The following is a 24,961-nucleotide window of genomic DNA, read 5'->3' as shown; positions in this document are numbered from 1 at the left end:
CACATGGCTTAGTATTACAACTTGTAACGTAGCACAGATTTGTGCTCAGTTTACAGACCGGTTCCAAGGTCTGATAAGATCATTTGGAAAAGGCACCCACTTCCCTAACAGTCTACCTGCCTATGCATAACACCCCGTTCGCTTCTTACCTGTCCACTGAGGAGGACAGCGGCAGTTGTAAGTATTGACTCCATCTACACAGACTCCTCCATTCTGACACTTGTGGTTCGGGCAGTCATCAATATTCCTCTCACAAGTAGTTCCTTCAAACCCTGGGAAGAGAAGCAGCAGAGAAATCGAGTAAATTCTAATACAGTAGTGGTCTCTTCTCCCACATAATATGTTGAGTAGTACAAACCTGCCTCACTATTTTCACTATTGTTGAGTAACCAGCCAGCAGCTGGACAATTTAGAATTCACCTTAAAAACAATCCCCCAATCTCCTGACTTCTCTGACTTTAAACAAAATCAGACGGTTCAAGTGACTCTCTTTGCCAAAGACATGCCTTTAGAGTTACCTCACAGCATTTCAAATGTTTTGAGGGAGCACGGTTCCAGGGAAGGTAGACATCTACAAAGGAGAGCTAGTCACTAGGTCCTTTGTTTGGAAGGAATTTCCCTAGTTCATGCTAGGTTAATGGAAAGAAGAGATAAAAGGTTACCTAATTCAATTTAAATTCCTGTTATGTTTTCTCTCAGGATAACTTCTCAAGGAGGCCTCCAGAATTAGGTGTGGGTTAGAGGAGTAAGAAAAATATTGAACGTAAGGTCAGAAGAGATGGGTAGAGTTCTAACCTCCCCACCTACGGCTCCTTAACACATGGCAAAATTACAAGCCATGAGTATGGCTTCCTCATCTGCAAAATGAAGCTGAAACTACCTGACAGACCTGCCTTTCTAGTTATTCTAAATGCCACCTTGCAAGTCAAGTGCAATACAAATATTAAAAGCTATCTGAAATGGTGGCATTAATACTAATTAAGTGCCCAGCCCTATATAAGATTCTTTTTATGCCTTTCTACACTGACAGTACTATTTCCTTCCTCGTGGTTTCCCGTTTTATGAAAAATGAAACTAACACACCAAATTTCACTCTAACTTTCTGCTGCATGTTCCTCTGTCATTTACATACCAAATTTTTTCCTCCTTGTGATAAGTTCCTCAGCTATTAAAATAGAAGAGTGTTAAAACATTTTTAAAGCTTAAAACAAAACAAAATATCTCCTATCCCAAAGGCTTTAAACTTTAAAACAAAAGAATATTCACTGAGAATATAATCCTATCAGAAATATATAGTAAGACCAAATATTTGTCCTCTCAAAATATCCTTAAGTTACCTGGGGGCTGAAAGAGACAGTGAGGAGGACACTTGCCTTGTTTGGGGCCCACAAGATTTCAATCTCCAAAATACCAAAATTCCAGCACCACCAGGAATGATTTCTAGGTGCAGAGCCAGCAGCAAGCTCTACACACCACCAGGTGTGACCCAAAGTCCAAAATAAAATATCCCTCAATTTCCTCTCTCCCACTCAGAATACTTGGAATCTTACACAGGGCATTGGGTATAGGACATCAAATAAAAGTCCTGAACATTACTAGATGTGTCCCCCCCCCCCCACCAAAAAAAAAAAAAGTTTTAATGGAAAAATAAAAGAACCTAAATTGTTATAGCCAAACTAAAAAATGAAACTGACACTAAATTATATTAGATAATGCTAGAACTGACTAAATTTATCAGCCACAGAGAAATAAAGCAGACGCATTTCAGTGATAGCACAGCATATAATATATGAAGAAATAAAACTTTTCTCTTCAGGACTAACTATTCCAGAATCAGTTCTTCCCAGTAAATAAATAGGTACGTTAAAAAGACAGGTAAAGATTGAAAACATAGTTCCTGGAGCCAGACTACCTAAATTCAGCCCAGAATTGCCATGTAAGAACTGAATGAGCAAGAAAAGATATGTATACTGTCTTTCCATCCTAGAGGAATTAACAAGACCTACCTCAAAGGGTGGTTGTAAAAACAGGTCAGATATTAAAATGCATTTACTTCTATAAATGGTGGTGACTGACTATAAATAAGCAAAAGGATATAAGTGGAACCCCTCCTTAAACCACACTCAAAAAGTGACCCAAAACATAAGAGTTAAAAATTCCAAGAATGTTGGGAGAGAAGTCAGGGATGTGGCTCAGGGAAAAAGTTCATGTTTCACATGTGTAAGACCCAGGATTTGAACCTTGGCACCACAAAAAAGAACAAGAAAAAGGAGAAAAGGAAGTTTGGAAGATATAAATATCTGCCACTTAGATTAAGCAGAGTTTTCTTAAATATGATAAAAAGCACAGGAAACAAAAGGAAAAATAAACAGTTGGGACTTTATCAAACTTAAAAATCATTTGAACTTCAAAGACTACCATCAAACTTCAGTGATGGTGCCATGTGACAAGACACTTAGAATAACTGTAAAGTGGGACCCCCAAATACATGATCTTACAAAACAATTAAAATAGTAATAAAATACAATGTATTCCTTTTTCTTTTTAAAATGATACACTAAAAAAATAAAAATAGGGGATCGGAGCGGTAGACAAGTGGTAAGGTGTTTGCCTTGCTGGCACTAGCCTAAGATGAACTGGGGTTCGATCCCCTGGCATCCCATATGGTCCTCCAATATGGTCCAGGAGCAAGTTCTGAGCACACATCCAAGAGTAACCTCTGAGCATCACTGGGTGTGGCCCAAAAAAATCAACAAAAACAAGGAAAGTAAAAATAGCCCACACAATGGGAGAAAAGAACTATAGACTATATATAACTGACTGACTTGTCATCTAAAATATACAAAGAATTCTTATAAGAATAAAAGTACAACCAAATTATAAAAAATAGAAGATGTGAATAGACAATTCTCCAAAGAATATATACAAATAGCCAATAAATCCAGTAAAGTCATACAATGTAATGTTAATAAAAATGAAGTACTGATACCCCATATAATATGGATAAACTTTTAAAACAGGATCCTTAGTAAAAATAGCCCACTATAAATAACCACATATTATAGTTTCACTTATACAAAATGTCTAAGTAAATAGGCAAATAGTGTCAGAAAGTAGATTCATAGCCAGTACCTAGAGCTGAAAGAAAGTTAAGGGTGGAATATAACAATGACAACTAGTGGATCAAGATTTCTTCTGAGATGATAAAATTGTCCTTAAATGGACTAGGGTAATGATGTTATACCAAATATGTGAATATAGCAAATACTTGAATAATGTCATTTCACTCTAAAATTAATGAGAAAATTAAAATTGATTACTGGTTCCTGGTCAGGGTAACTATATAAAGACAGGTTGTATATTCTACTTAGGTATGCATAAGGTTTTGTCCAGACATCCAGGTTCCTTCCCATTTCTCAAAGAGAAGAACCCATTGCATATCTCAATTGTCCCTTCCTGAAAGTGTCTAGAGGTGTGACTGTACCCTGGTGTGACTGTACCCTGTGACAGAACAGCCTGTCAAAAGCTGCCTATTCTCAAGGGATTATACCTGTAACCCCAAAGTAAGAAGGTTGGAAAAATGAATGAATAAATGAATGAATGCATTTGGGCCCTTCCATGTCTGGTGATGTTTCTGTAACCAGAAATATGACACAGAAAGGTAACTATTTTATCAGTCTCTTGAATAAAAGTCAACTTATTATATATAGTTTTGCTTAAAAGTGCAGTTTCCAAAAAGCAATGAAGTGAAGTGAGGATTTAATATCTACTAAAAAAAAAACCCTCTGGATTACATATTTCAAAGTAACAAATTATGTTGCTTGCAAGTTTATCTCAATAAAGTTATCAAATTAGATGGAAGCACTGAAAAAAGTACTTGATGAATATTTCGACAGATTTTAGTTAGTAGTATATCAGCAACATCACAACTTCCCTTAGAGATTAAATTCTTCTGCAGCTCAGCAATTTGACAGTCACATGGCTGAGTTGTCCAATTTTACATTGATAGTAGTAAGAGTCAACATTGAACTAAGTCTTTACCCAGTTTCAATTAGTATTGAACCCTGGGACCCCAGAATTCCCTTTCAATCCTCTGAAAAGCTGACCTTAAAGATAAAAGTTCCCATGGTTGAGAAAACTCCAGCCAAATCAGTTTTCCTCCAAAGTTAACAGGATTTATGCTTTAAAAATAGAGATATAGAACTCTATTTTGAAAATAGAGAACAAATTCTTCTAAGAAAGAGCCTGCCCAAGAGACGGGGCAGGGGGGTATTGTGCCATAGGGCTTCCATGAATAAATAAGCATTTCTTCTAAATATATTTTAAGGTTTTAGGGGAAAGGAAAACAGACAAATCTCCAGACCTGTGGGTGGGATGGGTGTAGCAGATTTCAGAGAAGCTCACGTGACTGCATAGAAAGCACTGGACTGCTCAAAGCCAGTCCATGTCCTTAAAAGGCTAAAAGGAGAGAAATCAAACTTAGAAGGAACATTTTAAAACTGTGCGGCTATAAAACCATGGGCCATGTAACTGATAGATGATGACAATAAGGGTGAGCAGCAGGAAAGCTCATTTGAATTTGTAATTCCACAGAGGAATAGTAGAGAGAGAGAGAGTGAGGGAGAGAGAGAGAGAAATAGAGAGAGAGAGAGAAATAGAGAGAGAGAGAAATAGAGAGAGAGAGAGAGAGAGAGAGAGAGAGAGAGAGAGAGAGAGAGAGAGAGAGAGAGAGAGAGAGAGAGAGAGGATCTATGTCTTTCCGTTTCAGACCCCCGTGGGATAAGGAGGTTGTGGGGGGAAGGTTTGGCAGAAAGACATATGTACACAAATGCATCTGCGTACGCGCGCGCGCGCACACACACACACACACACACACACACACACACACACACACACAAGAGAGGGCAGGAAAGTGGGAAATTATGACATAACAGAATGCTGTTGGGCTAGGCTGCAAGTACTCAGAAAAAAAGGAGGGAAATAAAGAAAAGAAAAAGAAAAAAAAAGATTCGATTGTACATGGATAAAGAGCAAGTGTTTAAAAAAACAAAAGAACAAGGACATTCAGAACTAGGTAAAAGGCAGAAAAACAGCAAATGACTGAGATGATCTCCCCACATCCACATTCCCTTTCTGGAGAGAAGCTTACCGCAAAAGCCAACTGGCCTTTTTTTTTTTTTATGTCCAGCTGGTTTTCTTAGCATGCATCATCCTTCCTGTGAATGAGCTCAGGTGAGGTCACTGACCCCCCTTGTCTGCACCTCTTCCCTGCCACCATCATTCACCACTGCCCTGACTGCTCCTAAGAGCCTCCCTTGACAATTCTTTATGGATCTCCCCTTTACTTTCTAACTTTATCATCAAAGAAGCTACAGAAATGGTAGGAATGTTAAAACAGAAATTTAGAATTTGACAAAATTATAGACTGTAGAGAATCTTCTCTCTCATACCCAGTTTATTCATTTCTCTCATTTTTGTGGCAAGCTCTAGTACTCAGGGAGGACTAAGGAGTATCCAATGGGAGTAATGAACAAACAATCTATTTGATAAGTGCTGTGCTAAAGAAATAAAGGAATACAGGTTGCCAAAAGACCTTAGATTCTTAAATCCTCCCCCTGAGGATAGAAAATATTCAAGAGAGAGAAGGAATTTTTTTCATTTTATACATTTTTTAAATTATTAAAATTTTTATTAAGATTTTGTGGTTTACAATACTATTAATAATGACTTCTCGTGCACAAATTCCAATACTATATCTATTACCAGTGTATTTACTTCCAAGAGCAGGACAGTACAGGAGCCTTTGAAAAGTAATAGATTAATTTCTTTTTTTATAAAACAAGCAATGTATGTCTGGGGAAAGGTGACAGAATACTGAGAACATAGTATGGATGAATCTATAGTGCCTGGAAGAAGAGGTAAGATTTTCAGAAGTAGTAAGGAAAACTAGACTTAGGAATGGAATCAAAGAGTCTAAAGTAAAGTATTTGGAAAAGTAATAAGATAGTTTCTGTATCTGCTGCAGACCCAGAAAAGATGCAATTAGTCCAATACTCGAAATAACATTGCATCTCTGCATGTAGAACGCAAGAGAGAATTTCAAAGTTTTAAAATTCAACCACAACAAAGGAAGCACAAAAACGTAAAGCTTGATTTTAATGATATAGAAGTATTATACATAACAAGTATATAAACTATAAATGTGGACTACAAGGAATAAACTTGTGTTTCTTGAAGGGGGAGATCAAATAGCCTTTTGGGAAGCAAAAAAATAATAAATGAAATAAGCAAGGGAGAGCTGAGAGACTGTTCAAATGGTAGAGTACATCGCTAGCATGCGCAAGGCCCTTGAGTTCAACGCCCTGCATTGCACAGCACCTGTAAAAAAATAAAATAAGGGAGAGAGAGGGACTACACCATGTTGCTCTGCAACCAACAAACTAATTTGACCTTCAGAACCAAATGGTCACCTCAAGCATTGCCTAACGAGCATTGCTAGGGTGGCCCTGGAAATCCTTGGCACCACAGTGTTGAAGCCCTAATAGTTGCTTAGAACTGCCTTAGGATTTATTATTCCCAAAATAATAAAATAAATTGGTTACAGTGAGTGATCTAATTTAAAAAAAAATCAAGGAAAGAGAAGTATGGGTGAGAAAGTAATGGAGCTACACCAAGGACTGTTCAATCCAATTGTGAACTCACAAGGCACAGCCTTCTACCAACCTTGTAGACTTACACCTCCCACTTTTGGAGGTAGGACCTTCATTACTTTATTCAATTATTCCCAGATATTTTCAGATATTCTCTCGCAATTATTTGGTTTTAGCCCCCAAAACATCAGGATTACATGATTCCACTATTTGTTTTATTCTTATTTCTAGTGAATATCCCTCCTATAACTCTCATTGACTGATGGTGGGAACGACGTCTAGTCCGATCTTTATGAAGAGCAATATGGAGATTCCTCAAAAAACTGGAAAATGAGCTCCCATATGATCCAGCCGTAACACTCCTAGGGATATATCCTAGGAACACAAAAATGCCTTCTGCACACCTATATTCATTGCAGCTCTATTTACAATAGCCAGAATCTGGAAACAACAGAGTTGCCCTTCAACAAATAAATGGCTAACGAAACTGTGCTACATCTGCATAATGGAATATTATGCAGCCATCAGGAGAAATAAAGTCATGAGATTTTCCTATACATGAATGAACATGGAAACTATTACGCTGAGTGAAATAAGTCAGAAGGCGAGATAGACACAGAATAGTCTCATTCATCTATGGGTTTTAAGAAAAGTAAAAGACATTATTGTAATAATGCCCAGAGACAACAGAGACAAGGGCTGCAAGGACCGGCTCATGATATGAAGCTCCCCACAAAGAGTGGTGAGTGCAGTTAGAGAAATAACTACACTAACAACTATCATGACAATGTTAATGAGTGAGAAAAGTAGAATGCCTGTCTCCAATACAGACAGGGAGTGGGAGTGAAGGGAGATGAGGGTCATCAGTGGTGGGAAGTTTGCACTGGTGGGGGAGGTTGTTCTTTTTTTAATGACTGAAACCCAATTACAATCATGTTTGTAAGCATGGTGCTTAAATAAGGATATTATAAAATAAGAAAAAAAAAACAAAAAAGAAATATTAAAAAAAAGAATATACCTCCTATGACTTTTGGTAAAACTCATGAAGAGTTTTGATTCCTGATAGTTGTTAATGCAAGGAAATGATGTTATACAGTTTTCTGGTTTGCTCCTATTAGGTCCCTTTTAAAAATTCTCTTTTTTTTCCCCCTCTATGAAAACATCTTTGTCACACAGAAGGAGTCATGTTTGCAGTTTTATTTTCCTTCCTCACAAGCCTTACAATAACACTACAATTAACTGTTACTATATTGCCCTTTGGAGGAAAAGAATTATAACCATCTGAATATAATCACTAACTTATGTGAGGGTCACTGACTTTCAAAAGTTGAAAAAATGTGCTTATCATTAATTGTTAGCATATTCACGTGCAAATGAAAAAGTCAAATCAAGTCCAGGAAGCAGATACCAAAGCTATACATTGCTATAATCGCATACAAAAATCAGTGAAATATATTTTGTATGCCTATTATGATGTGCTTGGCACTAATTTAGCTATTTGAGATAAAACATTATATAGAAACTTGGGGCCAAAGCAATAGCAGAACGGGTAGGGCATTTGCCTTAACACAGTTGACCCAGGACCCACTGAGTTCAATCCCTGGAATCCCATATGGTCCCCCAACCTTGACAGGAGCCATTTCTGAGCACACAGTAACCCCTGAGTACCGATGGGTGTGGTCCAAACCCACCCACCCCCCAAAAAATGTACTTTAATTTGCACTCTAGAGGAAAAGAAAGAGGCAGATTTTGGGAAAAGTAGACAATAAACAATAGACATATGAAGTAAATTATATAGTGCAAATAATACAGTAAGGAGATAAGTGTTACAGGAAAAGAAATGGAAAAACAAGGGTCAGTAATTTAGAGGGAGGAAGGGGTGATTACAAATTTAAACAGGGTGATTGGTGCAGATCTCGATTAAAAGGGCAAATACTGTATGAGAAGCAATATAGTGTGAGAGTTGAAGGATATCTTCCCTAACAAAGCTAACAGCCTAACACCCTAACAACTGTATCAAGTCTTCTGCTGACTTGGTTTCCCTATTTTTAGAACTAAAATAATGATGCCATTCAGTTAAGAGTGAAGAAGTGAATATAAACATTTCATCTCCTGTGGAAAACAATAGAGGGAGAGGCAAGGATAATGGTATTGGATAATGAAAAGAGCATTCTAAAAGAAACTCTTGAACGAGGCACGATTTGGCGATGTGAAAATAATAAAGTGAATACTTTTCCAAATCTACTTGAGACATAGAAACAATAAGCACAAACATGGTTTAATTGTTTAAATGCCTATATAGTCACAGTGTTACTACAGCATCTGTTGTTTTTAATTCTTTTTTTAATTTCCTTCTATATATTGTTCAAGTTGTTGTCAACATCTGCTTTAGATCAAGGGGCCCCCTAAAGGCAAAAACTAGTCTAATTAACTATAAATGTCAGCATGATGCCAAATATAGGTCGACACACATCAAATACTATTTGTTCATAATTGGATTAGAATAAGAACTACGTATTTATGTCTTACAACTTAAACGGACTTAAAAAAAATGTCAAACACTTGAAAGCATTTAGCCCAAAGCTGCACACATTTCCAAAGCACCTTCTGGAGAGAAGCAGTGTAGAATAAGGTAGAAAGATGTATGATGCACAGAACAGAGATAACTTGCCTGGGTTTCAAGATCCAGCCTAAACACATGTCAGCTGTGCAACTTATGTGTACGTACAGCCCTTAACATTTCCAAACCTGAGCTATTTGATCTGGAAAATTTCAAAAACTCTTATTTATCCCCTCTCCCAATTTTGCGTGATGGATATAATGAACACAGAAGTTGCTGGCATACTGCCTGACTCATAAAAGGCAAAAATGTTAGTATTTTTCTTGCCCCAAATATTTTCCCTTTCCCTTTGCCCACCTCTACTTCCATGCAAAGCTCCAACACACACACACACGCACACACACACACAGACACACACACACACACACACACACACACACACCAGCAATATCAGTGAGGAGAGACGTTTCTTGCTGTTGAAACTATAAGTAGTGCTAAGAAAGAGCCAAGCTCTCCTTACTCCCTCCCACTCTTCCTGGCAACCTCTCAGATGTGGAATCCCTGGTTATTTCCTTTCTCAAGGAGGAGATACTATTCTGGTCTGACAGATCCTTTCCTGGACACACTCTCACACTCTGAGAATTCCCTAAGGTTCTTATCATGCCTAGAGAATAACAATGCAGAGACTATGCGAGTGAATAATCACTCTCTCCTAGCTAAAAACTTCCTTTATTGACTTCTGACTTCCCGCCAGTATCTCACTGCCAAATCAACCCTTGTTATGGCAATTATTAGGAGTAATTTTCTTGAAACTGAAAAACACAGTTAACTTCCAACAATAGATCACACTAAGTTATTTACTAGCCACTTAGACTACTAGAATATTTGCAAAATTAAGTTCTTCACATTTCTATTTCCTTCTTTAATCCTTAAAATGCAAAGAAAAAAGAAAGGAAGCCATATATCTTTTATCTGGTCCCTTTTTAAGAAAATGTGAATGCTAGTAAATATTAAGTTAATAAAAATATTTCATGATAACTATTTATTGAAAAAGGAGTGAAAGCAATATAGTTTAATAATTTGTTCTTGTGGCTTACAGTTAATTGGTCAAGTTTACTACAGTATGCAGCATTTTCTATGTCAGTATATCTCAAGCATGTAGCATAGTACCTTGAAATTTGTCAACAAAAAATTTTACTGAATAAAATTAATAAACTTCCTTTTGGTTTTATTCAAAGGATAAATAAATGAACATTAGTCCTCAAAAGATTAAAAAAAATTGAATCCTATTGTATGTGACCCATACCCACAACACTAGACTATTACATTTTCACGCCAAAAGACTAGTTAGAACAACTCCTTTTTGAAGCATTTCTGCTTGCTTAGCACATTACTACCCCCCTACAGTTTTCCTTTTGTTTCTGGACCAAGGATATTTGTATAAAAACAGAATCTTTGTTGCTTAGTAATTCATCTACCCCAGCTGCCTGTGTTCTGTTCCCAATCAAAATTCTCAGTTTTCAGCCTACCCATCATGTCTGGAGGAGTTCAGAGTCAACTGGGCTGGATCACTCTACAAAATACTGGGTCCTAAGCTCCTACGCTCCTTGTTCTCTATTCACATTGAGGTTATGTGTGATTGTGTTATGTGCTATATACCAGATCTCATAAAAAAAAAGTGATTGGTTAACAAACATTACCACTCTACCAGCTCTAATATTTTCCATCTTCAGTTCATGGCAGGGTTACGCAAAAAGGCAGAGAGGGTACACACACAAAATGCGAAGGGCCAGAAACACAAGGAAAAAAAAATACAACGGAGAAGATGAATATATTTAGGTAGGTAAGAAAATAACTGATTCTCCCATCAGAGATTAACATATACAGGAAAGCTGATAACTTACTACTGTTGATTTATTTTAAGGTATTTTTTGAAGCTTGGAAGATGATTCAAAGGGCTGGAGTGTAGGCCTCATAGGCAGGTATCCTATGTTAGATCCCTTGGTAGCACAAAGTCTTTCTAAGTGCCAACAGGAATAACTCTTAAGCACTAGGCTAAGAAATGCGCCTGAACACCATCAAGTGACACCCCAAACCAAAAAAAAATGTATTTAAATCCCCCAGTGTCCCATATGGTCCACCAAGCCAGGAGCGATTTCTGAGTGCACAGCCAGGAGTAACCCCTGAGCATCGCTGGGTGTGGCCCAAAAAGCAAAAAAAAAAAAAAAAGTGTTTTTTAAATTTCATGTGCGATTTTAAAATACAACATTTAAAAAGTGTTCCGTTCTTATTATGCCCCCATTTCTATCCTACAGACTTAACTAGTCCTTTCCTGAAGTTATTTTTCTTGTTTCTAATAGGAGGGCAATGAACAATTTCCTACTCATTCATTATCACAAATCCTGACAAGTTAAATTGTCCCCTGCTCAGTTTATGAATCATATTGGGACCATAAAATTCCTCACTCCCCAGCAACCAAATCCTCACTTCCCTCTTTTACCTACTGGGAAGAAAAACATCCTAAGAAGTAACTGAGCCACATCCAGCAGCTTCTTTCTGGAGAACCAAGGCCTTTGCCCCCTCTCCACCCCCATAATCCCAGGACTCCACAAGGGTTCCATACCTGGAAGACAGTTGCATTCAAAAGTGAAGTCACCAGTCTGTCGGCAGGTGCCTCCGTTGGCACAAGGGGAAGGTGCGCAGGGCACATAGGGGCTGTCACAGTGCTCGCCTGTGAATCCCTGGGGGCACTGGCATTGGTAGGAACCTGGCAGGTTGAGGCAGGTGCCGCCATGCTCGCACTGTCCTGGAACTTCACACTCGTTGATGTCAATGTCACACTTCTGTCCTGTGAAGCCTTCTGGGCATATGCAGGAGAACTGGTTGGCCACAGTGATACAGGTACTGCCATTTGTGCAGGGTTGAGACAGGCAAGCATCAGTCCATTGGCACTGCTTACCTAAAGAAAGGATAAACAGAACTCAGTAACTGCCCAGAGGAAGAAAGTATCCCCTAGCCTTAACACTCCATATCTACTGTCCCAGAGATGATGCAGGGAGATCTGACCTGGACAAAACTCAAGCTCTTTAAATTTGACAACAAGCCAACACCAAAGTCTCCACTTGAATTGTCTGATCTGGACACTGTCCAGAACCCTCACTGAATATATAGACTCAGCAGAGCACATGAAGAAGACTACACGTTAGATAGTTCAAGTTCCCATAAATCCCTGCAGAACAGAGAGGTTTGGATCCACCGACTGTCCCAAAACTTTGTGTATCTGTGTTAGTTGTTAGTTGTTCCTTTGTATGGAATGTCTCTTCTTTGTTGTTTTCTCAATAAACTCTTTATTACGACTCTACTTCTTTTGTTTATTCATTTTTAGTTTTGATTTCAAAACTCCTGGTTCTGCACTTCTATCAGACTTGGGGGACCCTATGGGGTGTTGGGAATTGAGCGTGGGTCAGTTGCAAGTAAGACATGCACCCTACCAACTATAACCCAACTCTGGCCCTCTACTCATAAGGACCACCACTGAAGTAATCCAAAATGCCTTCTTCAGCTCCATCTCACACACAACCATGCATTTGCATATAAGCTTGTTGTTACCTTCTGTTATACCTGCCACACTGGCAGGGATTAATTTGTCACAACAGATACTCCAAACATGTCTATCAATAAAGGGTCCTGATATTTTCTACAATATATAGTTACTAAATTGGCATCTTAACTGATAGAAAAGTTAATCCTAGAGCTTTCATATACAACAAATACACACAAATGTTCTAGAAAACATCAACTGTAATATTGCTAAAGATATCACTTGATATGCTTAAAGAGAATAAAGAATCTCTGGCTCTTTTAACAAGTGAATTTTTTTATATGTTAAAAGAACTATGAGAATAAAGGTCTAGAAAGTTGGGGCAGGAGTGATAACACAGTAGTAGGGGGTTTGCCTTGCATACAGATGACCGGGATGAACTGGGGTTCAATCTCCAGAATCCCATATGGCCCCCCAAGCTTACCAGAAACAATTTCTGAGCGCATTCAGGAGTAACTCCTGAGCACCACTGAGTGTGGACCCCACCAAAAAAAAATTAGACAAAATAAACAAACAAAAATACCAAACCAAATAAAAGGTCTAAAAAGTTAACTCTTACAGACTCAGGGAGGAAAGAACCAATGGAAGCAGAAAGACTGTTGTACTTGGGGCCAGAGAGATAACGTGAAGGAAGGGAATTCGCCTTGCAGGCAGAAGGATGGTGGTTCAAATCCCGGCATCCCATATGGTCCCCCAAGCCTGCCAGGAGCAATTTCTCAGCATAGAGCCAGGAGTAATCCCTGAGCGCTGCCAGGTGTGATCCAAAAACAAAACAAAACAAACAAACAAACAAAAGACTGTTGTACTGAAAGTTAAGTCATGACTCCAAGGAAGCAAAGTATATTTTTTTAAGTATATACATATATACATACATATATATCATATACATGGGCATATGGTAATACTATTACTATATAACTTAGAAAAATTAGCTTGACTATTCTTTACATCTAAAGCTGAAGAAGCCCCCTGAATTTGTTAATATTCCATTTGGTCATCATAAAAAAAAATGGGAGTCATGACATTGATTTAAAAAAGAAGAGAGTGACAGGGACAGCTTCTAGCTTTGAGTAATCAGTGTATTCATGATTGCCCCTATGTATGTCGAGAGATTGAGTTTGAGGGCAGCTGTAAACACATCCATAAATGCAGTCTCTATGTTCACACCGGACAGCTCTATAGACTCACTCTTTTCTCAAAAAAAGATGTAAATCAAGCCGTGAAAAGTCATGAGCTACACCAGCCATGCAGCCGAAAACTGGAGATCTCAGATAGCAAGGCGGGCCAAGCTTCCACCCTCCGAAGTCACACTGGCTGTATCCATCACCCATAATCATTGCATTGCTATGGCCCTGCCTCACCACTCTCTATGGTTCTCTTTGGAGACACCAATTTGGCCAAATTTCAGGTATGCCAGAATGTGGGCTAATATCACCACAGCTTTTTTTAAAACATGTTTGGGTGGGCCCGGAGAGATAGCACAGCGGCATTTGCCTTGCAAGCAGCCGATCCAGGACCTAAGGTGGTTGGTTCAAATCCCGGTGTCCCATAGGGTCCCCCGTGCCTGCCAGGAGCTATTTCTGAGCAGACAGCCAGGAGTAACCCCTGAGCACTGCCGGGGGTGACCCAAAAACTAAAAAAAAAAAAAAAACAAAAAAAAAAAAACATGTTTGGGTACCTTCCCCCTGCATCCTCTTTCTCTTGGGAGGCCTGGCAGCTGAGGACATGTCCCACAAAAGCTTCAATATCAGTAATAATGCTTTGAATTCCTGGAAAACATCATTTATTTGATGTTATAGAAATACACCAATTTAGATGACAATGCTTACCTGAGGTCACTAATGTTCAGAAACAAAATAAAAGAATGAAAAATTAACAATAAGAACTTACTAAACCTTCTGCCATTATCTTAAGGACTTTATTGGAGATACAATAATTTACATAGATTTGCTTGCCAATGTATTTCTTTTATTTTTTCTTTCTTTTTCTTTTTTATTTTTTCCATTCTTTTTGTAATAACCTTGCTCTCACTTATACGATAACAAATGTATTTCCTAATGACCTCATTGGAGAGAAGATGATTTTCACAAATTTGCTTGTCACTGTACTTCTTTTTTAAAATTTCTTTCTTCTCTTACTTTTTTAACTTCCTATTCTTTTTTTTTTAATAACTTTGCTTTTACTTATCCAGAAACAAATGTATTATGGTCAAATATGTGGTGCATTTTCTTTAAATAAAGTAAAAAAATTTTAAGGAGAGAGATGCCTGTACATCAGGATGGGGTAGAGCTAAAAGGATAACAATGAAATCAGTAACTGATGAGACAATGACATTTGAACCCATTGGATAGATTCTCTGGGGAAAGTTGTAATTTGACTCAAAATAGGCTTCCACGGAATAGAAAACTTTAGTAGATGAGGGTTTAAAAAAATGTAAGCAAGATGAACGGGGTTCAGAACATCAGAAATTCAGCTTCCTAGAAGTTTTAGAAGAGACACATTTGGGGCCGGAGAAATAGCATGGAGGTAAGGCATTTGCCTTTCATGCAGAAGGTCTGTGGTTCAAATCCCGGCATCCCATCTGGTCCCCCGTGCCTGCCAGGAGCGATTTCTGAGCATAGAGCCAGGAGTAATTCCTGAGTGCTGCCGGGTGTGACCCAAAAACAAAAACAAAAAGAAGAGACACATTTAAGAAGCAATAACAGCATCAATAGCTTTACTCCTGATAACAATGAATTAATGCTAACAAATTATACCATAAGCAGCTATAGATTTCTGAGTACTTAAACATTTTTTTCTCTTTCACCCTTGCTAAAATTCTTACAGAGTTGAGGATAACTATCTGATTTGTCACAGAACCAGATACCATTACCTAGAGTATTTAAATAAAGATAACCGCTGAGATTAGGAAAGACTAGTTCGGTTTCATTTGTTACCTGTAAAACCAACTTGGCAGGTGCACTCGTAGGCATCTCGGCTAAGCATTTGGCAAGTGCCTCCATTCAGGCAGGGACGAGACACAAAGCAGGGGTGAGAGGTAGAGTACTGGCAGTTCTCTCCTGTGAATCCCGGGGCACATCGACATGTGGCTTTCCCTAGCAATGCCTGGGGGACACATGTCCCACCATTCTGGCAGCGATCCTTCTCACAGGGGTCTCGATGTTGACAATATTCTCCCAAGAAGCCCTCTGGGCACCTGTATGAAAAAAAGAGAAAAGTCCATGAAAACACTTGGCATACATCCAACACCCATATCAGATAATGCAGCCCATTTAAAAAAAAAAAGAAGAATGGGAGATACAGGGGGTAGAGATTTTGCCTTGCATATGATCAACCCAGATTTGATCTCCAGTAGCACAAATGGGCCCAAGCACCACCAGGAGTCATCCCTGAACATAAAGCCAGGAGTAAGTAAGTCCTGAAGACAGGACTAAGAGTAAGTTCTGAGTATATCCAGATGTGGCCAAACACCAAAAACCCAACAAAAAAAAATCATTGTTATGAATCAAGAAACCTGAAGATGCAAGCTAGAAAACTTGCACAGTTTAGCTGAAGACATACTCCCATGTATTCCTGAGTTGCAGCAGGTGACAGAGGACAGGCAGGCAGTCCATAGGTCTGCCATGACCCATGAGCATGACACCATTTGAATGTAAAATGAAGCCAGAATGTTCTTCTTGAAGTATATATAGGCTGGTATGTGTTACATCAACTTCTGTACAGCATTATTGGTATTTGTTTGTTTAAATTCATTAATTTTTTCATTTTGATTAAGCATTTGAAAAAAAAAAACCTGAATGAACTGACCCTCTTAGTCAATTGAATTTTAAAATGTAAACAATATTCAGCAATTTATCTTAAGAAAGTACTGAGAAATGAATTTATTCTCTTTAATTCTACTAGCTTTCTATATTATGTTAAGGTGGCTAGAGCAGTGCTAAAAGGAAAATGGGATATAGCAATGGAAAAAGTTTCAAGGTCTTCATTTTCACAAAGATGAATTAAAAGTGGAATTCTAAGAAGCATCTAAACTTACCTTAAAGACTTTGCTTCTAGGGCCAGAGTGATAGTACAGTGGACAAGGTGTTTGCCTTACAGATGGCTAACTGGGCTATTTCTCTGGCATCCTATATGATCCCCTCTGAAACTACAATGAGTGACCTCTGAACACAGGGCCAGAAAAATCAAAGTGTGGCCCAAAACAAAATAAAAAAGTAAACTTTGATTCCAACTATAAGCTTAGTTGTCTGACTCCTACCAAATATTTAATAATCCATTTCTCCATTTTACTGTTTAGACAGTAGAAAACTGAATCTATAAGACTGTTCTTATCATCTCAAAGATGATATTCACACCTAATTAAATGTTCCCCCTCAATACCTGCTCCTATCATTTGTTTATTTTTTTAAATAAGAGCATAGCCAGTAGATCACAAAAGGTACAAGATACCTTCTAACAATGACCCATAATAGTTCTTTGCTCAGGGCTCAGCAGTGCTAAGGGACTCTAGGGCTACACCCAATTATATCATGCTAGAGAAGGAACTCAACATACACAGGGCATGTACTCTACAACTTAAGCTCAGTCCAACCTTCCTTTTTATGCCCAGCCACTGTATCCTGATTCTCCAATTGTCCAGACTTGAAACAAGGCAGTTCTGTATTACTCGTGTCTAAATTTATCAGTCATACCCAAGATGTTTCATTAGCTGTTAACTGGCAAGGCGAGGTCTTCAGAGGTCACAGGTATTGAGGAAAGAAGAGTCAGATATTAGAGAACTAAGAGAGAACATGCCGCAATAACTACGCAGAAGACTGAAAGAGGATAACAGCACTCATAACTAACTATAATGACATTGATGTAAATAGTCAAGGTCTCCTGACCTCTTCCCAGAGGCATACAATCATCAGAAGAGTCAGAAGAACCAAAGTTCTGAGCATCTTCATGAACAGCAAACCTACAGATGAAGAGGTGTAGGTAACCCTTTCCCCAACTTCCTGTTTATCCCACCTGGATGGTCAGACCCACCCACACTTGGGGGGATCTAAAGTGACTGGGGAAGGGGAAAAAGAAAGGCAGCAAGGGATCATGGAGGGCAGCAGAAAGAGGCTGCATAAAGATCTCAGCTATGAAGCCATATGGAGAAATGCACATGGCGGATAGGGCTGTGTAATGAAGCTGGGGGATTCCTGAAACTTCATCTGACTGCTTGTGACTCTCTCCACCTTTATCCTGCAACTTTCAGAGACCCACTGGCCAAGGGACTAAAGGCATCATGCCCAGAAAGGCCTCACCCCAACACTGGGACTCTTTATTTTATATTTTAACAACAAAGAGGTAGTGAGGAGAGAGCACAACGCCAAGACTAAGGAACAGATCTATTTTCAGTGAGGAAAGACTGTTCTGAGAGACCGTTCTCCAGAAGGCCTGCTTGGAGTCCTGGTATGTTGACCTTGAATAAGTTACTAAACCGCACAGTTGGTTTTATCACTTTTTAAACAGTCTGCCAGGCTACCCACACCATCGAGTTGTTACAAGAATTGAACAGAATCAAGCATGTGGAGAACCTAATAAATATGTAAAACTTTTGCAAATGAGAAGTATTCTTTCTCTTTGTATTTAACCAAGGGAAATGTGCTCTATTCAAATCACAGCTTGATTTGATAATGCAATGGATTATTTTCTGCTTGTTTTCTTTTTGAATGAAAGAGGGGAAAAACCACCAATGTAGCACTGCTAAAATTAACCCTGCTCCATATGATTAAAAGCACTTGCAATTTATTCAGGAAATCTATTATGGGTTATGTTTAAAACTGCCATAAAATTCTCATTCATTGGTGATAGTCCTCTGGGCCTTAGGGGGCTGAGCTGACTCCTGACTCTCCCATATGGGAATTGTTCATTTTGTAAATAATGGCAAACTTTAAACTTGGGTGGGCTTTGCCCTGTTTTGCTTTTGGAGCTTTTCATCCCTACCACCTCCCCCCAACATTATCCTGCGACATTTGCTAAGAGAAATGGAACTTATTTAAATATTTGCATCATAAACATATAATAAAAAATGAAACAATAGGCAAGAGTCTAGAATCAAAAAGAAATATCCCTGAATCATGTGTTATTAAGTTTTCATCTATATTGTTTTCCTTAATAACTACAGAAAAATAAATTTCAACTACTATATACTGGTATTTAAAAAACTGAAAGGGAGGTTGGCAAACAATTTATAAGGATATTCTGATTCACTCACTATTTTTGTATGGCCCACGAAGTAAAATGTCTTTTTTTGTTTCTTTTTGGGTCCCACCCGGTGACTCTCAGGGTTACTCCTGGCTATGTGCTCAGAAATTGCTCAGGGCCTGGGGGACCAAATGGGATGCCAGGGGATCGAACCGAGGTCAGTCCTAGGTCAGCGTGGGCATGGGTTTGTGCCACAGCTTCAGCCCCAAAATGTCATATTTTTAATGATCAGAAAAAAAATCAAAAGGACAGTATTTCTGACATTTGAAAATTATGTAAAATATAAGTAGGGTCTCGAAAGTCTTACTCAGAGTGCCACTCTCACAGATTACTTAAGCCTTCTTCTGCTTTACAGTGATGGGGTATTTGCTTTTATATGTCATGACACCAATTTGTTCACTATTTGATGTTTTATAGAAAAAATGTTGCCAAACCTAAAAGAATATATTTAATTTAATATAATATAATTATGTAAGTAGCATCCTTTATGATGTTCATTATGATGAAGATGAATATTCTCATATCAGTTAGCACACAAAAAGATTAAAATATTCATCCAAATACTGATATAACTTATATATCTGGCCTTCTTCCTGTGATTAGAAAATCCTTGTTTCATCACTGGGTTAAATTCTAGCCAAAGACAAAAACCAAAACTACTACTAAGTCATATGGGAAGGAAAAATGCTGTAGGAAAAATAAAACAGAAAGGGGATTTAAGGGATGGAGCCAAGAATTGTAGGGGTGTATCAAGAATGACATCTTGGTTTTAAAAGGGAAAACCAGAGAGGTCATAGGAGAAGGCACAATTTTTTTTTAATTTAGGCACTGTTAAATTATGAAGTTATTCATGATTGGGTTTCAGGCAAACAATGTTTCAACACTATTACCTCACCCATCTGCTTCTACAAAGGAGAGAGGCTTTAATTCATTTTTATTGTTTTTACACTATAATTTGCAATACTTTTAGTGATAGGGTTTCCATACATAACACTTTACCACCTTTAAGCACCACCTCCTCTTCCTGGCTTCCCATTGTGAGTCAAGAACTGAATAAGTTGGGGCAGACCTTACTCTCCTGGCCAAATGTGCAGTACTTTTAGGGGGAGAGGGTTCAAGACAAAGGGAGCAGCAAATGCAGAGATCCTAAAATAGGAAACAGTCCTAAATTATTTAAGGAGCAGCCAAAAAGACCTCTCTGTGTCTATAACAGAGAGAAAGAGAATAAGAAACAGTGCAGCACTTCAACATGACTTACTATTGGGAAAATGCCAATCAAGTCACAATGCGGGTTTAGAGAAACAAGGTTGTAGTCAGGGGTGCTTGTTCTGAGTGTGTCAAACCTCATTCAAGACCTTTAATCATAAATCCCCGCCAGGAACGCAAGTGTAGCTTCCGAAATCCCCCAAGTACCACCAGGTTTGGGCCTGGACATCACTGAGCACTTCCAGGTGAGTCAATGGGTAGTTCTGGTAGTTTTAGGTATCACTTTTGGCTGGCTTGGCAGAGTTTCTAGGAGTAGTCCTGGAGCCTGAGCAATTGCTTGGAAGAAACCCTCGGCCCCTGTACACACACATTTAAAAAACACACATACTATGACATAGTACCTATCACTTGTAAGAGGAATAAGAGGATCTATATCAAAAACATTAGACACTATGCTCTAAGAGCAATGACTTTGCCCCTTGTAAATTCAGTGTTCTCACACAATTTTTTTATGTCTTTATTTAAGCACCGTAATTATAAACATTTTGTAGTTGGGTGTCAGTTATAAAAAAGAACACCCCCCTTTACCAGCACAACCTTCCTACCATCAATGCCCCAACTCTCTCTTCCCCCACCCCCTGCCTGAATTCGAGACAGGCATTCTAATTTTCTCACTCATACCATTGTTATGATAGTTGTTTGTGTAGTTATTTCTCTAACTGCAATCACCACTGTTTGTGGTAAACTTCTCACAAAATTTCATAAAAAAAAAAAAAAAAAAAAAAAAACTAAAAAAAATCTAGGGCAGGATTGATAGGACAGCGGGTAGAGTGCTTGGCTTGCATTCAGTGGATCAAGGTTTGATCCCCGGCATCACATATGATCCCTCGAGCCCTGCCACGAGTAAAGAAATAGCCAGGAGTCAGCCCTAAGTACCTCTGGGTATAGCTCAAAATACAAAAACAAAAAGACCAAAAATTCTCTAGTAGGAACAATACCTTCCAATATTGTAATCTTTTTTTTATTTTCCTTTTGTTTTGGGGTCCACACCGGCAGATGCTCAGGGATTACTCCTGACTCTGCACTCAGAAATCGCTCCTGGCTTGGGGGGATCATATGGGATGCTGGGGGATCGAACTGCGGTCCATGTGAGGTCAACCATGTGCAAGGCAAACACCCTACCGCTGTGCCACCGCTCCAACCCCCCAATATTGTAATCTTACGATTGGCTTCTATGACTCCATCTGAAAGCTTGGTAAATTCTATAGGTGGATCCATTAATTATGTTAAATGTTAAAGTTTAAGTCTAAGTTGCACTACTCTTTATTTCTTGTTGATCCATGCATTTGTTGTTTTTCTTTCAACAAATACCTTTATTAAAACTCCTTTTCAAATCAACAGTTCCAGTCCAACATATTCCATTTATTAAGTCATCAATCCACCCTAACATATTCTCCAAATACTGAATCTAAATATTTGAAAAGCGGTATCATTTTCTTCTGAAATCTAAATTTTTCCGTTTTTCTAAAGTCTTCCAACCACATTCTCTAAAGTTACTTCTAGATCAACATTTTAAGTAATGCATAATCTATTGCCATATTTTGGTAAGTTTTATTAACTTAACCCCAATCATATTAATTTTCAGTCTCCTTTTTGTTCTTAAAACTTTGTTCTTAAAAGCCTTGGGATAGACATTGTGTTGTGGACATTTTTCCCTGTTTCTATCCTTCCCTGTAATACCAGAACCTTAGGGCTCATCAAGTTAAATTCATTTTTCATGGTTAACCCCATTTTCATGGTTTAAATTTATTCATATAGTTAAGTTTCTGTACTGTGCCAGGGCCCAGAAAATCAGCTATTTTGAAATCTTTTTATACTAATTAGGACACCATGAATAACTAATCTTCACAAATTTGTTATCTGTGAATCTAGTAGTTTCCCTAGCTTTGCATTTTCTTTTTTTTTTTTTTTAGCTTTGCATTTTCTATAAACTATTTATTTTCACTTAGATCTTTTGTCAAAACAAAACAGATCTGAACTGAAAGCACTTTAGGAGGTCTTACCTCTGTTCAATCAGTTCCAGTACCTACAACCATTATAACTGGAATTCTTGGATGAAGTGAAGTACATCAAGGAAAGAATAATCTTCCTCAAGCATAATTTATACCCTGTCACTCCTCTACTCAGAAAGTAGGATTAATGTCCCGTGCTTCAAAATGTTTGAGAATGCATGACCTGTTTGCCTGCCCCAATCCTACCATCTGTTTTAATCCTTAGTTATATCTAACTAGAATGCAACATGTTATGTCTACATTTTTATCTAATGTTCCTACATAAAAAGATTTCTGGTGAGAACTATAATACTCTCCCGTCTTATGTATTTCTTCTGTATGTTCCTTTCTTACATCCTTACTATAAAGGTCTGCTCGAAATCCATGTTCTCACTTAAGTTTCTCAAACCATCATATCCATTTCTGATCCCTCCCCCAACCCTAGCAGCAGTGTAAAATTATACAACTCCACTATTTACCCTGATATGGCTTTTCTTCATTTAAAGTTTAAATGTTAAACTATGCCTTCCCAGAAACTTTCTGTATGAAATTCCCATGAGGGGGGGACATGGGACATGTCTTAAGACCCTGGTTATAGGTTCTTTGTTTACCAGGATTACTACTGTAAACAACTGATTCGAAAGAATCTTACATTTCATAGGATGAATAAATTCAGGTCTTTCTGTCTAAATCTGCTGCAAACATTCCAACCCATACTGTGATTTGACTTGGAATAGTGGAGCCAAACTGGCCATAAGAAACATCCTTGGGAACAAGATTATTCCTCATACCCCAATAGGCTAAGCAGAATTATAAAAATGGGAAGAAAAGAGAGAACTGAGTGAAATCATTCAAATTAAACCATCCCTTTTTCCTAATGCAAGAGAACTTTCAACTTTGCAAATCCCTGTTCAACTGTAAAGCAAGAACACTATAATCCAATGACAAATTAAGGCTGTATGGCTGAAAACAAGAGCTTTTAATGGCTCTCTTCTTAAGATGGTTTGAGCTGAATTTGGTTAGAGGTTGGAAATATAATCATCCAAGTTGCCTCAAAAATCTAGAGTTCTATTAAATTATCCCTGGGCAATTTTGAAAAATTAAGTATATATTTTGAACTAAAATTGGTCTTTAACCAAATAAATCTAGTGTGTGCCTTTTGTTCCCAAAATTATACAAAAGCCTCTCTCTTGGAGAGAACTTATCACTTTTATCACTGACTTCCTCCTGTTTTAACCCTGTTTCAAACCTCTGGCTTTGGAATTTGGGAAGTGAAGAGTTCAAGAAGAATATGTGATCACAGGGAAAAGCCTGTAAAGTGATTCTAAAAATTAATCGGAATACCATCAGAGCCATACAATCATGCCATTTTCTGGAAAAAGCCTGCCATTTCTTTTGTTGCTGTTGTCTGGTTTTGGTCCACAACCAGCGGCGGCATTCAGTGGTTGCTCCTGGCTCTGTGCTTAGAAATCACGCCTGGCAGGCTCAGGGTATGCCATAGGATGCCAGAGGATCCTAACCTGGATTGGCATGTGCAAGGCAAATACCCTACCCATTATTGCTCTGGCCCCAAGTCTGCCATTTCTAAGACAGAAAGAGCCATTCTTTTATTGTTATTATTCACACACACACACACACACACACACACACACAGGAATGCACACGAAAAAAAACAAGAGAATCCTCCTACTCGAGCTAGAAAATATTCTATTTGAAAGGACGTTTTTACAATCTCTCCCTCCATAAAACAGATGAAAGCCAGACCCTAACTCTCATATGTCACCAGCAGCTTGGATTCGTTTATACGGAGCCTCTTTTACAGATCTCAAGGAAGCTGGAATTTGAATAGCAATTCCAATCTAGTTGGCAATGGCTCCAGCCCAGGGATCAGTCTTCCTCGTTATCCAGGGCAGGAAAAAATTGTTCTTTCAAGTCCCCTAAGTGAATAGCCACTCGTCTAGAGAAAAGCTTAAAACACTGTAGCAGCTTGTGTAAGCTCCAAGATGACTGAAGTCTGGGCAGGAAATAAAGCCCCCTTTCCAAATAAAAGCCAGTGTGCAACTCTCCTTGTTTGCTCCACCGAATGTTCTCTAGCAGCAGGGAGAGTCCCAATTGCATCCAGGCCTTTGCTCACAGCTCTGTCTTTAGCTTTTTTTTTTTTTTTTTTTTTTTAAGCAAGGGTTTGGTCATTGCAAAATAGAAAAAAAAAAAAAAAAGGAAAGAAAAAGACAACAGGCATGCTTTACAAAACAACAGAGTCAAAATCATAATTTAAAAAAATAAAGATGCAGAATGTAGAATGGAAGGGGAAAAAATGCCTCATGTGGGTTGCGTCGGCCCTGCAGCTGCTCCTCATTAAAAGCTTCTCTTTACTCCCTCTGGGCTAGTTTCCAGCAGAAAATTCTTTAAACAGAAACTCTGCTTTCAACCCACTTTCTTCTTGCTCTGGGCCTCTCTCAGGCCCCCCAATCTGCAGTGGCAGCCTGCCCTAGCCCAGCTCTGGAGGGGGAAGGGAGAGGCAGGGGTGGGCCAGGAGCTGTCATTAAGGTAAATGAGGTAAGAGCAGAGGGGGGAAAAAAGTGAACAAAACCCAGAAACCAAATGAAGCAGTGGTCAGTAACCAAAGTGTGTAGTTTGAGAAGGCCCCAAAGCAGTC

At 38.5% G+C, this 24,961-nt stretch overlaps 1 protein-coding gene across 1 annotated transcript in view; it reads right to left on the bottom strand.

Annotated features, from left to right (window-relative positions):
* Positions 1-24,961, bottom strand: part of NOTCH2 (notch receptor 2) — a 166,006-nt gene that overhangs the window by 70,208 nt on the left and 70,837 nt on the right. The window contains exons 3-5 of the mRNA XM_049765971.1: positions 15,748-16,007; positions 11,834-12,169; positions 150-272 (exon numbers count right to left, since the gene is read on the bottom strand). Coding sequence (XP_049621928.1) covers positions 150-272; positions 11,834-12,169; positions 15,748-16,007 — 719 coding nt within the window. The remainder of the gene's footprint in view (positions 1-149; positions 273-11,833; positions 12,170-15,747; positions 16,008-24,961) is intronic.

Source organism: Suncus etruscus, chromosome 19 (assembly GCF_024139225.1).
Source record: "Suncus etruscus isolate mSunEtr1 chromosome 19, mSunEtr1.pri.cur, whole genome shotgun sequence".
Taxonomy (NCBI): Eukaryota; Metazoa; Chordata; class Mammalia; order Eulipotyphla; family Soricidae; genus Suncus; species Suncus etruscus.
This window is presented reverse-complemented; position numbering and strand designations above follow the sequence as displayed.